This window comes from Mustelus asterias, chromosome 1, assembly GCF_964213995.1.
Source record: "Mustelus asterias chromosome 1, sMusAst1.hap1.1, whole genome shotgun sequence".
Classification (NCBI taxonomy): domain Eukaryota; kingdom Metazoa; phylum Chordata; class Chondrichthyes; order Carcharhiniformes; family Triakidae; genus Mustelus; species Mustelus asterias.
This window is the reverse complement of record NC_135801.1, coordinates 39,412,318-39,428,723: the sequence shown is the minus strand read 5'-3', so window position 1 is coordinate 39,428,723 and position 16,406 is coordinate 39,412,318. Positions and strand designations below refer to the sequence as shown.

The 16,406-nt window shown below is 45.7% G+C and overlaps 1 protein-coding gene across 1 annotated transcript in view; it reads left to right on the top strand.

Moving 5' to 3' along the window:
* LOC144506493 (scavenger receptor cysteine-rich domain-containing protein DMBT1-like) overlaps positions 1-16,322 on the top strand; it is a 56,586-nt gene extending 40,264 nt beyond the window's left edge. Inside the window, exons 11-15 of the mRNA XM_078232722.1 lie at positions 2,307-2,621; positions 8,731-9,045; positions 11,282-11,493; positions 13,863-13,913; positions 16,152-16,322. Of these exons, the coding sequence (XP_078088848.1) occupies positions 2,307-2,621; positions 8,731-9,045; positions 11,282-11,493; positions 13,863-13,913; positions 16,152-16,322 (1,064 nt within the window). The remainder of the gene's footprint in view (positions 1-2,306; positions 2,622-8,730; positions 9,046-11,281; positions 11,494-13,862; positions 13,914-16,151) is intronic.
* Positions 16,323-16,406: the final 84 nt, after the last annotated feature.

Below are 16,406 nucleotides of genomic sequence, written 5' to 3'. Positions count from 1 at the left end.
TGGTGGAACAGTTGCTGAAGGTTGGCATGCAGGTACAGTAGGTGGTGAGCAAACCTAATGGCATGCTGGCCTTCACAGCAAGAGGATTTGAGAACAGGAGTAAGGATGTCTTGCTGCAATTATACAGGGTCTTGCTGAGGCCACACCTTGAGTATTGTGTGCAGTTTTGGTCTCCAACACTGGGGAAGGACATTCCTGCTACTGAGGGAGTCCAGCGAAGGTTCACCAGACTGATTCCTGGAATGGCAGGACTGACATATGAAGAGAGACTGGATCGACTGGACTTGTACTCACTGGAATTTAGAAGAATGTGAGGGGATCTCATGGAAATATATAAAATCTTGATGGGACTGGACAGGCTAAATGTGGGAAGAATGTTCCCAATGTTTGGAAAGTACAGAACTAGTGGTCAGAGTCTAAGAATAAGGGGTAAGCCATTCAGGACTGAGATGAGGAAGAAGTTCGTCACTCAGAGAATTGTGAACCTGTGGAATTCTCAACCACAGAAAACTGCTGGGGCCAGTGCGTTAGATCTGTTCAAGAGGGAGCTGGGGGCATGGCACTTGTGGCTAAAGGGATCAAGAGGTATGGAGAGAAAGCGGGAGAAGGATACTGAAAGTGCATAATCAATCATCATATTGAATGGTGGTGCAGGCTCAAAGGGACGAATGGCCTACTCCTGCACCTATTTTCTATGTTTATATGTTTCATTCAAGTCTGTTGACAGCATTTGAAAACTCTGCCTGATGTTCCTCTCCCTCTCTTTGCATCTGCAACTTGTCTCTAAGGGCCGATTGTAGAGGCTTGTCATCAGACTTGGACTCTGCAAGAACTGGTATCCAGCAATCCTCCTAGTGCCAAGAGCATGGGACCTATTGCCCTCTGCCTGCTGTGCACAGGTGTCTATGAGGTGATCACCAGATTGTGAACTCTAGCCTCTAGAATCAGGACCCACTAAAGTGTGTGTATTTGCTCTGGCGGAGGGTGCAGGTGAACACAGTATTCTACAGATGGATGCTCATCAGAGGTGGACTGAAGGCTGGGCTGGGGCTGAGACGCTGTCTGGAATTCACTCTCTTCCTGCACAGGATGGCCCTCTTTTGCTTTGAGTGGACCTCCCAGGCCACCAAGGCCAGGTGAGCCAGTCTCCCGCTCCCAGGCCTCAGAAAGAAGCCTGTCCTTGGTGGTCTGCAGGAGAATCTCCAGGGAGGCCTTGTTGAACCATGGAGCAGAGTGTTAATCCTTTTGGGTGTAATTTTGTGCTTTGCCACAGCAGCTGGTCTGCAGTGAGTGAATGTGTGTATGGGTGATGTTTAAATATGTCACCAGGACCTTTCAGCTAACGGCAGGGCAGACGAATTACAGGATGTAATTGTACAAATTCCTTGCTGATGCATTATTAATGAGCCGCAAAGCAGAAGATTTAATGTGAAAACCCAATCCACCGCCCAATGGGAATCACACTGATTTTCAGGCCTGCCACTGCATCTATTCTCCTAAACATAAAATTCCACCCCAACCCTTGCTTTAGACCCCCCTTCTGTGTTCCACTAGCCCACCCCAGACAAACCTCCGTTTTCCCACCTTCCCCCATAGGCACCTGCCTTGGCGCAGAATCAGAGAAGCACGGAATTATCACAGCTCAGATGTTAAAGGTAGCAGTATCTACTTTCCTTAAAGTCATTGATGAAGTGAGGCTCGCCAGTCGCATGCTATTTACATACAGTTGTGGAATAGACCGTTCTAATTATCTCCTGGCAGGGCATTTAAAGGGAACATGATTCCTGCAAGTTTGCCTTTTATTGAGCATTCATTAGATGCAAGTCAATGCAAATGTGGTTTCTGACATGTATCAGTGGGAAAATAACTCACCATCAAAGTTAGGAGAACAAAATTCCAAACACGTTTCCTGATGGTGGAAACTGATTTTTGCAAACACTCCAAATATTGTGCCTCGCCCACCATGCTTCTCACTGCTGGAGGGAGCGGAAAATTCCAGCCAACATTTTAAGCCCAATATGACTCTCTTTGGATAAGGATATTAAAAGTTACTGAATCAAGGCAAATAGATGGAGTTGCGATATGGATGTAATAGAACAATGGAACAGGTTGGAGGGGAGAAGAGGTCTCCATCTGTTCTTGTGTAACAGGCTTGAGGGGTTGACATGCCTCCTCCTGTTCCTAACTTCTTACTAACCAGTATTGGGAGGGACTTGATATCCGAGCTAAAATGTCCAGGTAAACAACCCCAGTGAAGGTCCAGATGATCCCAAACCTGTTTAACCGTGTTCCCATCTCTATTCCAGGTCCGATGCCTGTACGTCTGGTGAATGGTTCCAACACGTGCTCAGGTAGAGTGGAAATCTATTCTAACTCTGCCTGGGGTACCATCTGCGACAGTGGTTGGGATGTAAATGCAGCGAGAGTGGTCTGCAGAGTGCTGAACTGTGGGACGGCCCTGTCAGCAACAAGAGATGCCTACTTTGGAGAAGGGACTGGGGACATCTGGATGGATAATGTGAAGTGTGATGGTACAGAGATTGCCCTTGATCAGTGCTCTGCCAACCCACTGGTGAGGAATGACTGCTCACACAGGGAGGATGCCGGTGTGATCTGCTCAGGTGAGCAAATTTAACGTGCTCCTTATATGCGTTTGACTTTTAACCTGTCTGGTTATTCAAAATCTCACTTTCTGTGTTCCTAGCCCAGCCTCCAGATTTGCTACCAAATAAACCTGTTGGACTTTAACCTGGTGTTGTTAAAACCCTTACTGTGTCCAGATTAGTGATGCAGACCTCTTCATTCATTGTTCGGGCCTTTGGATTACCAGCGTAGGCCTCTAGCTCAGGCCTCAGGGTTACGAGTCCAGACCCCGGTGTTACGAGTCCAGAACCTTGTATTACTAGTCTAGGTCTTTGGGTGACTAGTCCAGGCCTCTGGGTTATGAGCCCAGGTCACTGTGCTGTGAGGCCAGATCCCTGTGCTGTGAGGCCAGATCCCTGTGCTGTGAGGCCAGGCCCCTGTGCTAAGAGCCCAGGCCCCTGTGCTGTGAGTCCAGGCCCCTGTGCTGTGAGTCCCGGCCCCTGTGCTGTGAGTCCCGGCCCCTGTGCTGTGAGTCCAGGCCCCTGTGCTGTGAGTCCAGGCCCCTGTGCTGTGAGTCCAGGCCCCTGTGCTGTGAGTCCCGGCCCCTGTGCTGTGAGTCCCGGCCCCTGTGCTGTGAGTCCCGGCCCCTGTGCTGTGAGTCCCGGCCCCTGTGCTGTGAGTCCAGGCCCCTGTGCTGTGAGTCCCGGCCCCTGTGCTGTGAGTCCCGGCCCCTGTGCTGTGAGTCCCGGCCCCTGTGCTGTGAGTCCAGGCCCCTGTGCTGTGAGTCCAGGCCCCTGTGCTAAGAGCCCAGCACCTTGTGCTACCAGTTGCGGCCCCTGTATATGAGTTCAGGTCTCTGCAAAGAAGGTGGAAGTAGAAGGAAAGTAACAGAGTTCAAATTGTTATAAATCAAATTGGAAGCTACAGCTGCAAACTTTGTTTTGTAAAAGAACAAACAGTAAATTAAGATGGCAACTTTTGATAACAAGAGTTTATTGATCAGAAAGGTTAAAATTGGCAGGAGTTAGCATCTTTGGATGTGGAGCTACTAACAGTCATTACTAAGCAGGTAGTAATTAAGATCCCCAGTAAAGACAAATTCAGGAACTCCTGAAAATGCTAGGTGAGCATTTTGAATACAGTCCAGAATTATAACAGGCAGCAGAAGCTGAATTGAAACTAGACAAGTTCACTTTGGCAGAAAGAGAGGTGGGAAATTGAGCTGGAGTTTACAGGCTGAAGAAAAGAAAAGGAGTAAGAGTTTCAGGTCCAGAAAGAAAGGGTGAATCCACAAGCTCTGAAAGGAAAGAAAGAAAGACCAGCCTGAGAAAGAGAAAGGGAGCTAGGGGGGCTGGGATTTCCAGTAGAGAAGTTGGAATTGAAGCTGCAAGTCCAGTGAGATAGAGACCAAAGACAGCTTGAATCTGCTGGGGAGACTGCACTTTGTCTAATGACAGCCCAAACCCTCATAACTCCTGACACAGGCTTCAAAACACTAAAATTCTCCAAATTTGAAGAGAGGGATGTAGAATCCTTCTTAATGCTTTCCAAAAGTAGTAGCTCAGGTACATTTACTTTAGGAAGTGTGGACACTGATGATACTGGGGCAGTGAACAGGAAAGTCCAAAGAAATCCTTTCCACACTCTCTCCTCAAATGATTGCCGATTACAAAATGATTAAGGATATAATCCCAAGTGCTTCTCAACGCATGCCAGGAACACGCCAATCCGGAAATTCACAGGGGGAACGCAAGCAAATGTTTCTGCAGTCCCTATGAACTCATGCCAGGAGCTGTAGGTGATCTGGGAATTCACACAGGAAACCCTTGCAAGTTTTTCTGGAATTTGAAAGTCAAATTGATTGATTCTGATCAATGGGTGCACACTCGAATGTGCTTCCAATGAAATAAGAGTGTTGGTATTGTTACTGGAGTTCAGATATTGTCTTCCTTACAATATTAAAATGTGCCTTGTGGAACAAAAAAACTACCTTAGCAAAGACAGCTGCCATGAGATTATGAATTGATTCACAGACATCTGAATCACAGCAAATAATCAGAGTTTATATCTGTGGGGAAAAGACCGGAGGGTTACAGAGGGAAAGGAAATAGATCCTAAGGTAAAAGAGAAAAATGGGATAACCAATCCCAACCTTGGAAAGAAGTAATGTGGAAGGCAGAGCTGCAGAACCACACCCTGTCTGTCTTAATTGCGGCCATATTAAGGAACATATTTGGCATGCAAAGAAAACCGATGGGAATCTTCCAGCATAGCCTGTAACCATCGTCACTAAAACGATGATCAAAGGCACAAAAACCTATCAGGATTTTGTGTGTAAAGGGGAAATGGCCACCAGTTGTTCCAAAGAACTGGGAAGGGAGATTAACATTTTCTGGAGAACTGGTTGTTTGTACACACTTTTAGCAGGGAGAATTGAAGATTTCCTATGCAGAAGCAGGACAAATTCCAAAATGATGGTTAAAAGTCTGACTGATGCAGCCATTACGGTTGAGATCCACGAAGAGAGTGAACTTGTTACCAGGCTGGTGACAGTGGATGTAGTCACAAGCTTGGCCATGCAAAGGGCCCAACTTTTACTTGGAAGGTGTTACCTAGCAAAACTCAAAAACTGCAAAGAGAGGCTGAGCAAACTTAACAATTTCAGCAGCAAGAATCTGTAAAGTTGCAGACAACTGAAAAGTTTTCAGAAGCCCTATAGGGAGTTAGTTATACAATGCATGAAAGATAAAATGGCAAAGCCAGATCCCACAGACCTCAAGGAAATCCATAAGCAAGTCAAGTGACAGCAAGGGATGCACGCCATTTAGTCAGAAAGCTTGAGGGACGTTACTCGTCTATTAAAAGGGCTGAAGACAAACCAAGTCAGCTGAAGGAGGCAGAAAAGGCATCAGCTAAAATGGCTGTCAAAAGTCACCTGACCTTTTACAACTTCAATATTTCTTCAGCGTTTAGAAAGCCTCCAAGTGGATTGCAAGTGGACATACCCTGACATTTGAAGACATTTGAAATTCAATACGCATCTCCTTGGGTAAACAGAAACCCATTGATAATGGCTTCACTGGGGGTATAAATTGCTCTTTCTTATCTCAAAACTTGGAGGATTGGCAGCCATTTAATTCAAGCTAAGACATATAAAATGCTAATTACCTCAGCTAAAAGGCAATGAGGACTAGGCACCCTGTCCTGGGTTAACCCAATACTTAAAAGGTTAACGACCATAGTAGACCATACGATATAGGAGCAGAATTAGGCCATTCGGCCCAGCTCGTCTGCTCCACCATTCAATCATGGTGGATAAGTTTTTCAACCCCATTCTCCTACATTTTCCCCGTAACCCTTGATCCCCTTGCCATTCAAGAACCTATCCATCTCTGTCTTAAATATACTGAATGACCTGGTCTCTACAGTATTCTGTGGCAATGAATTCCATAGATTCACCACGCTCTGACTGAAGAAATTCCTCCTCATCTCAATTCTAAAGGGTCATCTCTTTATCCTGAGGCTATGCCCACAGATCCTAGTGGTGCTTACTAATGGAACCATCTTCCCCACGTCCACTCTATCCAGGCCTTTCAGTATTCAGGGATAGCAGCCATATTTGAGTTTTGATCTGTGGAAAGTCTGGTTGAGAACAGCCATTTTGTGCAGAGGACCTCCAGAAGTCAATTCCAATTCATAGCTCTCAGCTGAATTAATGGTGAACTGCATGTGAGAGCTGGATTTTTCTCCTCCACCGTGTGGCACAGAGCAAGTTGCTCAGAAATCATCACTGATCTATTGAAAAAGGAATCCAGAGAGGTGCCATCACTGATTGCCGGTACCGAAGGGAGCCCCCGAGACCTCCTTGGGTGGGCTGGAGTGGGGTGGGGGGAGGGCAGGTGGGCAGAGGTTTCCTGAGGTTCTGATTGGGACACCCTGATAACCGAGCAGTCGGGTTTTGCCAGGTTTTGCCGGCGTGTTGTTACCCTGCCCCCCTGTATGACGCTGCAGAACCTGCCCCATTGATTTTTTTCGGCAGTGTCGTAAGATCTGGAGAGAAAACCATTTGGTGGATTCTGGAGAGAAATACACTGGTTTTCTCACTGGAAACAACATTCTGCCATTTTTCAGTAAGATTTCGCTCAACATCTTCAAGGAATTTCGCTTTTATAATTATTCTCCATCTTCATCTGCATTTTAAACTTTGTATCTGTATTTTTGTTAATAAATTGATCACTTTTCTGCAATTTTCAACAGTAGTTTAGCAATAAACTTACCATTATCTTGTTTAAGAATAAAGCTTTGCCTGCTGGGTTATTTTTAAATTGAAATACTCAAATTAAAAAAGAGTGTGACAAACACAAATACGTAAATTCTTAGCTCATGGACCACTTCAAGGAAACGCCTTTCTTTAGGTTATTTAATCAACATAAAAGGCCTGATAGGGTTGAAAGCGATAAACTATTTCCGGAGTTGAACCCATAACGCGGGTCGATAAAATTAGAGCCAGGCCATTCTAGAGTGATGTCAGGAAGTATTTCTTCACACAATGCAATGGAAATCTGGAACTCTTTCGCCAAAAAGCTCTTAATGCTGTAGTTGACTGGAAATTTCAAAACTGAGATTGGTAGATTTTTGGGGGTACGGTGTTTAAGAATTATGAAATCAGGCAGATGAATGGACTGACAAGACAGATAGCCATGACTTATAATGTATAGACTCAAGGGGCTGAATGGTCTGCCCCAGTTCTAGAGTTCTTAAATGTTTTCAGTACTATTGGTAGGAGACTAATACCTGGGCTAAAGTGTCCAGTTAATGAATCTAGTTAATCCGAGACCAGTCCAAACGTGTTCTCATCTGTATTCCAGGACCAATACCCGTACGGCTGATGAATGGTAGCAACATGTGTTCCGGGAGAGTTGAGATTTATCGTAACTCCACCTGGAGGACCGTTTGTGACAATGGCTGGGATGTTAAAACAGCGAGCGTGGTTTGCAGAGTGTTAAACTGTGGGATAGCCCTGTCAATAGAAAGAGATGCGTCCTTTGGAGAGGGTATTGGAATCATCTGGTCTCATAATGTGAGCTGTGATGGGACAGAGTCTTCCCTCGATCAGTGCATTGCCAACCCATGGTTGGGAACTAACTGCACACACAGACAAGATGCTGGAGTTACCTGTTCAGGTGAGTGTAGTTTTCTGCTCGGTTGAGTGGGGTTCATAGGACAGTACTCCCTTCTTGGTGAGGTGGAAATGGTTCTTTGCCAGCAATAGTGTCAGGCTTCCTTGGTTGGATTTGGGGAGGGGGAGTGGCGGTGGGTGGAGATGGGGGGTGTGGGGGAAGGGGTTGGGGGTGGCTTCTCTGCTTGGGTGAGTGCTTTGCTGTGGGTGGAGGGTTTGTTGTTCCTGTGAGGGTGAAGGTGTTCCCTGCTTTGCATTTAATGTGGTCTTTGTGTGTACTGGTTCACAACCTAGTTGGATCGGAGGCCTTGTTTTTTTCCACAATCCCTGCCAGGACTGTGGATTATCTGCCCTTCCTCTGGGTTACAAATCCATCAGTTGTTTGTTCAATAAAATGTGTTGATCTTGGGGCAGATCCTGCACAGATTCATCAGCAAAATACTGGGATCTGAAAGAGTTAAATTATTCAGACAGATTGCAGAAACATGGCTTACATTGAGTTGAATGTAGAAAATTAAGGGGGATCTAATTGGATTTAAAGAAATAGATAGAAAGAATCAATTTCCACCGGTGAGAGAATCTGTAGAACAAGGGACTGAACCTTAGAGTGATGCAGCTCTGGAGGGATGTCAGGAAGCATATCTTCACGGAAGGGAGTGAAATCTGGAACTCTTTCTCCCAAAAATCTTTCGATGCTCGGGATCAATTGGAATTTGCAAATCGAAGATTGAACACTTTGTTGGGAATGGCAGTTAAGGTTTGTGGAACAGAGCTGATAGTTGGAGTTAAGATGAAGGTCTTCACCGATCCAATTGACTATTGGGCAGACTTGAGGGGCTTAAAGGCCTATTCCTGTACTTAAGTGATCTCTTTGCTAAGAGTCTGCCACTTGGGCTCAAATGTCGTGTTAATGACAGCAGTGTGAGTCAAGGTGACACAAGACAATTTAACCATATTTCCATCTCTAGGTCCTGTACCCATACGGCTAGTGAATGGTACTAACATGTGCTCTGGGAGAGTTGAAGTCTATCGTAATTCGATCTGGGGAACCATCTGTGATGATGGCTGGGATGTAAAAGCTGCAAATGTGGTTTGCAAAGTGTTAAACTGTGGCACGGCCCTGTCAGCAACAAGAGACGCCTATTATGAAGAGGGGAATGGGGTCATCTGGCCTCATAATGTGAGCTGTGATGGGACAGAGTATGCCCTCGACCAGTGCTCTGCCAAACCATGGGTGGAGAATAACTGCACACACAGCTGGGATGCTGGAGTTATCTGTTCAGGTTAGTGCCTTTAGCATGTTCTTTGTGTGTGTGGCAGTTTACAAGCTGACCTAGTGGAATTGAAGCTCTTGTTTTATGTCTGAGTTACCAGTCCAGGCCTCTGGATTACTGCAGTCCAGGCTGCTGGATTGCTAGCACAGGCCACTGGTCTCCTTGTCCAATAATGTACATTGACCTTTGAGGAATGTAGCACACGTACATCAGTATGATACTGGGGACTAAACCATAGAACCATACAATCCCGACAGTGCCGAGGGAGCCATTTTGCCTATTGAGTCTGCACCGACTCTCCAGTAGAGCATCTTACCCAGGCCCACCTCCCACCCCCCCGCCCCCCCCACCCCCCGCCCTCTCCGCCAAACCCTACACATTTATCCCGCTAATCCCCCCTAATTTACACATTTTGAATTGCTAAAGGGCAATTTACCATGGCCAATCCACCTAACCTGCACATCGTTGGACTTCACCTGATGAAGGAGCAGCGCTCCGAAAGCTTGTGGCTTGTGCTACCAAATAAACTTGTTGGACTTTAATCTGATGTTGAGAGACTTCTTACTGTGTTTTCATTGGAGCAGAGAAGACTGAGGGACGACCTGATCAAGGTGTACAAGATTATGAGAGATAGGGACAGAGTGGATAGAGAGCAGCTGTTCCCCTTCATTGAAGGGTCAGTCATGAGAGGACATAGGTTCAAGGTGAGGGGCAAGAGGTTTAAGGGGGGATGTGAGGACAAACCTTTTTACCCAGAGGGTGGTGATGATCTGGAATGTGCTGCCTGGGAGGCTGGTGGAGACAGGTTGCCTCACATCCTTTAAAAAGTACCTGGATGAGCACTTCACACATCATAACATTCTGGGTTATGGGCCAAGTGCTGGCAGGGGGGATTAAGTGGGAGTTCAGCTGTTTCTAATGGGTTGGTGCAGATTGCTTTTTTTGTTGTGTAAAGATATGAAGGATAATGGAACCAAAGCAGATAGATGGAGTTAAGATAGTGTTTAGTCATGTTCTATATGAAGGACAGTGGATACACGAGGGGATGGCCAGCCTCCTCCTGTTCCTTAGTCCTTGTACGTTCTCTGTGCTTACCCATGGTGGTAGGAGACTGGCACCTGGGTTACAATGTGTCGGCGGTGACTCCATTAGAAGTTCAGATAATCCCTGCCCATTTTAACTGTGTAACCATGTCTATTCCAGGTCCAGTGCCCATACGTCTTGTGAACGGTTCTAACGTGTGTTCTGGGAGAGTTGAGGTCTATCGTTTCTCCAGCTGGGGAACAGTCTGTGCAACCGGTTGGGATGTTAACACAACAAGTGTGGTCTGCAGAATGTTGAACTGCGGATCAGCTCTGTCAGGAACAGAAAATACCATCTATGGAGAGGGGACTGGGAACATCTGGTTGGTAAATGTGAGCTGTGACAGGAGAGAGCTTTCTCTTGATCAGTGCTCTGCCAATCCACAGGTGGGGAATAGCTGCACCCACAGGGAGGATATTGGAGTGACCTGTTCAGGTGAGTGGAGTGATTTACTCAGCGTAGAGTTGGTAACATGCTCCTTAAGTGTAACAAGTCCTTTAAAACGTACGTGGATGAGCACTTGAAATGTCATAACATTCAAAGCTATGGGCCAAGTGCTGGAAAGTGGGAATAGCCTAAATTTAGTGTAGATTTGTCAATGCAAACTCGAAGGGCTGAAGTGCCTCTTCTATATTGTATGACTCTAAAAGATGGATCTCATGGTTAGACCACCACTATGGGGGATGGTAGAGATCCCACAGGTCATTCTGGGGGCCCACCTCGAGGCAGTGAATCATTCACTGTCAGTATGAGCATCTGGAGGGTAACTGGAAAATTCCATATGTGGGCAAATAGCCCAGTCAGTCCAGAATCCACCTTGCCTAAATCTCCAGCTCTGACCCCCAAAAAGCTATTAATGCTGGGTATCAGATAGAAATTTCAAAACTGTGTGTGATAGAGTTTTAATGGCTAAGGATATTCAGGATTCCTGAACCAACATAGATGGATGGAGTTAAGATACAGATCAGCAATCACTTAATTGAAAAGCATTTCATATTTGAATGGCTGAATGCCCTCCTCCTGCTCTTCTGCTTTTTATGTTCTCTGTGCTAACCTACATCGGGAGGAGGCTGATACCTGAAATACAGTATCCAGCTGAAATCTCTTGTGAAAGTCCGTGTAGTCCCAGACCAGTTTAACGTTGTTCTCATCTCTATTGCAGGTCCCGTGCCTGTAAGGCTGGTGAATGGTAGCAACATGTGCTCCGGGAGAGTTGAGCTGTATCGTAACTCTGTCTGGGGGACTGTCTGTGACAATGGCTGGGATGTAAAAGCAGCGAATGTGGTCTGCAGTGTGTTGAACTGTGGAACAGCCCTGTCAGCAGATCGAGGCACCACCTATGGAGTGGGAACTGGGGTGATCTGGTCATATAATGTGAGCTGTGCTGGGACAGAGTCTACCCTCGATCAGTGCATTGCCAATCCATGGGTGGGGACTAACTGCACACACAGCCAGGATGCTGGAGTTACCTGCTCAGGTCAACACATTTATGTTATTCCTTGTTAGTGTTATTGTGCAAGATGACTTTGTGGAATTGAAGCACTTGTTTTTTGACCCAAGTTAGCACCCAGCTGTCTGGATTAGCAGTCAGGCCTTTGGTGTGGCAGCCCTTACCCTGTATTACCAGCTCAGTGTCCTACCCCGGTTCCAGAATTACTAGCCGAGGGTTCTGGATTCCTACCCCAGGTGTTGGATTACTCACACAATTTTCTGCATCACCCAGTGTCGGTATTAGTAGCCGAGGCTTTTGCATTTCTATCCCAGTGTTTTGAATGATTATATTTGCAGCGGAGCCAGTGACAGAATTCCTGACATGATGAAGGAAACTGGCAGAGCATTACAAGTATGGCCCAGCGTTACTTGAAATGCTGAGAGATCATTTAATATGTGGCATAAATTATTTAGCAACTCAAAGAAGGCTTTTAATAGACCCAAACCTGGACCTAAATAAAGCCATAGCAATAGTCTTGTCTTGCAAAAATGAGGAGAAAGGAGCCGAAGAGCTGAGAGGAGCCACAGATAACAGTGTCCTCAGGCTTGGATGAACCTCTTACCGCAGGCCCTGGTCTCCAGTTGAATGTACTGGTGACCTCCAGTCTTGGACGAGGATAAATGAGCAGAGAGGGAAACCAGGGATCCCCACAGTTTAAGAATGGCCAGCACGCCAACATTGTGCATGCAGTCAGGGAGCCTGTCCCCAGCAAGATTACCGAAACAAACAGAGATCAAAGGGTGAAGCCACCCCAAAACAGAACTTATCAGATAGGTCAGGCTGAAGAAGAGCAACTGGTACAATAAATTGTATCACCACATCAGATGCAGATCCATGTCCAAGTGAATGGATACCCATTGAACATGGAGGTAGACACAGGTGCAGCAGTATCCATTGCAGGGGAACAAGAATTTAGAAGATTACGATTGGCATTTTACCACTTAAGTTAAGTGACACGAAGGCAAGATTGGCAACTTATACAGCAGAACCATGACGCATAATCGGGACCACTGTAACCCCAGTCACATATGGGCAACAGACAGTCTGGCTCCCATTGATGATGGCTGAAGGGCCGGGACATATCATTTTGGGAATTGCCTGATTACAAAAATCCATTTCAATTGGCAGCAGATTTTCAAGATGGGTAATGGTAACTTATAAGAGGTAATAGGAAAATACCCAGACGTTTTCTAGACAGGCCTTGGAAAGATAAAAGGGCCTCGGGTAAACATCAATGTAGACCCAGACGCCCAACCAAGATTTTTAAAGGCAAGACCAGTTCCATGTGCTCTGCGAGCAGAAGTAGAGATCAAGGTGGAATGATTAGAAGAACTGGGCATTACTGAACCCGTGCAATTCTCTGAGAGGGCTGCATCTGTTGTTCCTGTACTAAAGCAAAACAATACAATCTATCTCTGTGATGACTATAAAATACAGTAAGAAGTCTCACAACACCAGGTTAAAGTCCAACAGGTTTATTTGGTAGCACCAGCCACAAGCTTTCAGAGCGCTGCTCCTTCATCAGGTGAGTGGGAGTTCTGTTCACAAACAGGGCATATAAAGACACAAACTCAATTTACAAAATAATGGTTGGAATGCGAGTCTTTACAGTAATCAAGTCTTAAAGGTACAGACAATGTGAGTGGAGAGAGGGTTAAGCACAGGTTAAAGAGATGTGTATTGTCTCCAGGCAGGACAGTTAGTGAGATTTTGCAAGTCCAGGCAAGTCGTGGGGGTTACAGATAGTGTGACATGAACTCAAGATCCCGGTTGAGGCCGTCCTCATGTGTGCGGAAGTTGGCTATCAGTTTCTGCTCAGCGATTCTGTGTTGTCGTGTGTCGTGAAATCTCACTAAGTGTCCTGGCTGGAGACAATACACATCTCTTTAACCTATGCTTAACCCTCTCTCCACTCACATTGTCTATACCTTTAAGACTTGATTACCTGTAAAGACTCGCATTCCAACCATTGTTTTGTAAGTTGAGTTTGTGTCTTTATATGCCCTGTTTGTGAACAGAACTCGCACTCAACTGATGAAGGAGCAGCGCTCTGAAAGCTTGTGGCTTGTGCTACCAAGTAAACCTATTGGACTTTAACCTGGTGTTGTGAGACTTCTTACTGTACTTACCCCAGTCCATCACCGGCATCTCCACATCATGACTATAAAATGACAGTGGACAGAACATCTCGTTTGAACAAATGTTGGATGCTCAAATAGAGGACTTCTACGCAAAATTGTCCTGATGCCAGGTCTTCACAAATTTGGATATGAGCCATGCTTGCCTCCAATCGGAATTGGAGGTAAGTGTGGCTCATATCTAACTTTGGAAGGCGTAGAGGGCCGACAGGCCTGTTCCTGTGCTGTACTGTTCTTTGAATTGGAAGCGTCATCAAGAAAATACATGCCATCAAAACGCACAAGGGGATGTACAAATACACTCGTCTACCTTTTGGTGTATCATTGGCTTGCACCATTTTCCAAAGAGTAATGGACAGCATACTGAAGGGAATACCCAGAGTGGCAGTTTACCTAGACGATATTCTAATCACAGGAGCCACTGTCAAGGAACAGCATGAAAACTTTGAGGAAGTCTTGTGATGATTTTCGGAAGTCAGGATCAGACTAAAAAGGGAAAATTGCACTTCCCAGGCATCTGAAGTAACATACCTCGGTTATAGGGTCAACAAAGATGGCTTACACCCAGTCTCGGAAAAGATAAGAGCCATAAAAGAGACTCCAACACCAAGGAACATGACAGAATTAAAATCATTTTTCGGCCTCGTAAACTATTTTGGAACGTTCATTCCAAACTTGGCGACCTTACTGGCATCCCTAAACATGCTGTGAAAGAGAGGGGCGGCACGGTAGCACAGTGGTTAGCACTGCTGCTTCACAGCTCCAGGGACCTGGGTTCGATACCCTGCTTGGGTCACTGTCTGTATGGAGCTTGCACATTCTCCTCATGTCTGCGTGGGTTTCCTCCCACGGTCCAAAGATGTGCAGGTTAGGTTGATTGGCCATGCTAAAAATTGCCCTTAGTGTCCTGGGATGTGTAGGTTAGAGGGATTAGTGGGTGGATATGGGGGTAGGGTCTGGGTGGGATTGTGGTCAGTGCAGACCCGATGGGCCGAATGGCCTCTTTCTGTACTGTAGGGTTTCTATGATTTCTATGAAAGATCAGAAGGGGCATGGCAAGAACCACAGGAGGATGCTTTTGTGCGAATCAAACATCAATTACAGTCAGATAATGCATTGATCTACAACACACAAAGAAGCCACTGGTTATTACATGTGATGCCTCTCCATAAGAAATAGGTGCAATGCTGTAACACCGATGGGGCACTGGAATGGAACGTCCGATGGCATATGTCACACAAACATTTGCCGATGCAGAATGAAGATATGTACAGATTGAGAAGGAAGGTTTGGCAATGGTCTTCTCAGTGAAGAAATTTCGACACTTCATGATCATTGAATGTATTCAAGAGGCGGCTGGATATAGCACTTGGAACGAATGGGATCAAAGGTTATGGGGAAAAAGCAGGATTAGGCTATTGAGTTGGACGATCAGCCATGTTCGTAATGAACTGTGGAGCAGGCTCGAAGGACAAAATGGCTTCCTATGCTCCTATCTTCTATGTTTCTTTAACAGACCACGACCCTCTGTTGAGCCATTTTTCTGAACACAAAACAATTCCTCCATAGCTTCAGCTCAAATACAGCAGTGGGTGCTATTGTTAAGCACTTATGAGTATACCTTGGAACGTAGAGCAGGGACACAGATAACTGACGCAGATGCTCTGAGCCTTACCACCAAATATGGACAAAGGCATTAAATTTCATGGATACTTTGTCAAGCTCAGCAAAAAAAAATTAAGATTTCGACTCGGAGCAATCCCACATTGGCAAAATTAAGCCACATCATATTAAATATTCGGCACAAGAGTTAAGGCCATATGTGACAAAGTACCAGGAACTGGGAATCGAAGAAGGCATCATTCTTTGGGGAGCCCGGGTAGTTATCCCATGTCCCACCCAAAGGCCTAACCTTCAAAAGCTTCATAACAGCCATCCAGGGTTCTTAAAAATGAAGACGTTAGCGAGAAGCGACATCTGGGGGCCTGGCATAAATGTGGGACATAGAGATGCTAAAGGCATGCAGAATGTGCCAATATGACCAGAGGACCCTATTTATGGGCTCAATGCTTCAGATACTAATGGATGCCCACGCTTAGTAGATTGACATACACCGGATAGTGTCCACCACATCATATAACACGATAAAAGGACTTAGACAGTCTTTTAGTACTCATGGGGTACCAGAAGTCTTTGTGACAGACAATGGGGCCCCATTTACCAATGGGGAATTTAGGACATTCATGAAAACAAATAGAGTAAGACATGTCCGTACAACTCTGTATCACCCGTCATCAAATGGCTTCGCAGAGCGAGCAGTCTCAAGGTTTCAAAAATAGTATGAAAAAACAGACCAAGGGTTCTTTAGACACAAAATTGGCACAATTCCGTTTTAATTACAGGACAACGTCACATTTAATGACAGGTTTAATCTGGCAGAACTACTGATGGGTAGACGCCTACGGACCAGTCTAAGCCTCATCTTCCTGAACTTAAGTCAAACAATTGAAGAAAAGCAAGAAGCCCAGAAAAGGAGCCATGATGGACAAAAAGCTGATAGAATTATTTACTAGGAGACACTGTCCAAGTGAAAAAGTTTGGTGACTGCACCCCGTGGACACCAGGAACGATCCTTTCAACAACAGGACCAGTGGCTT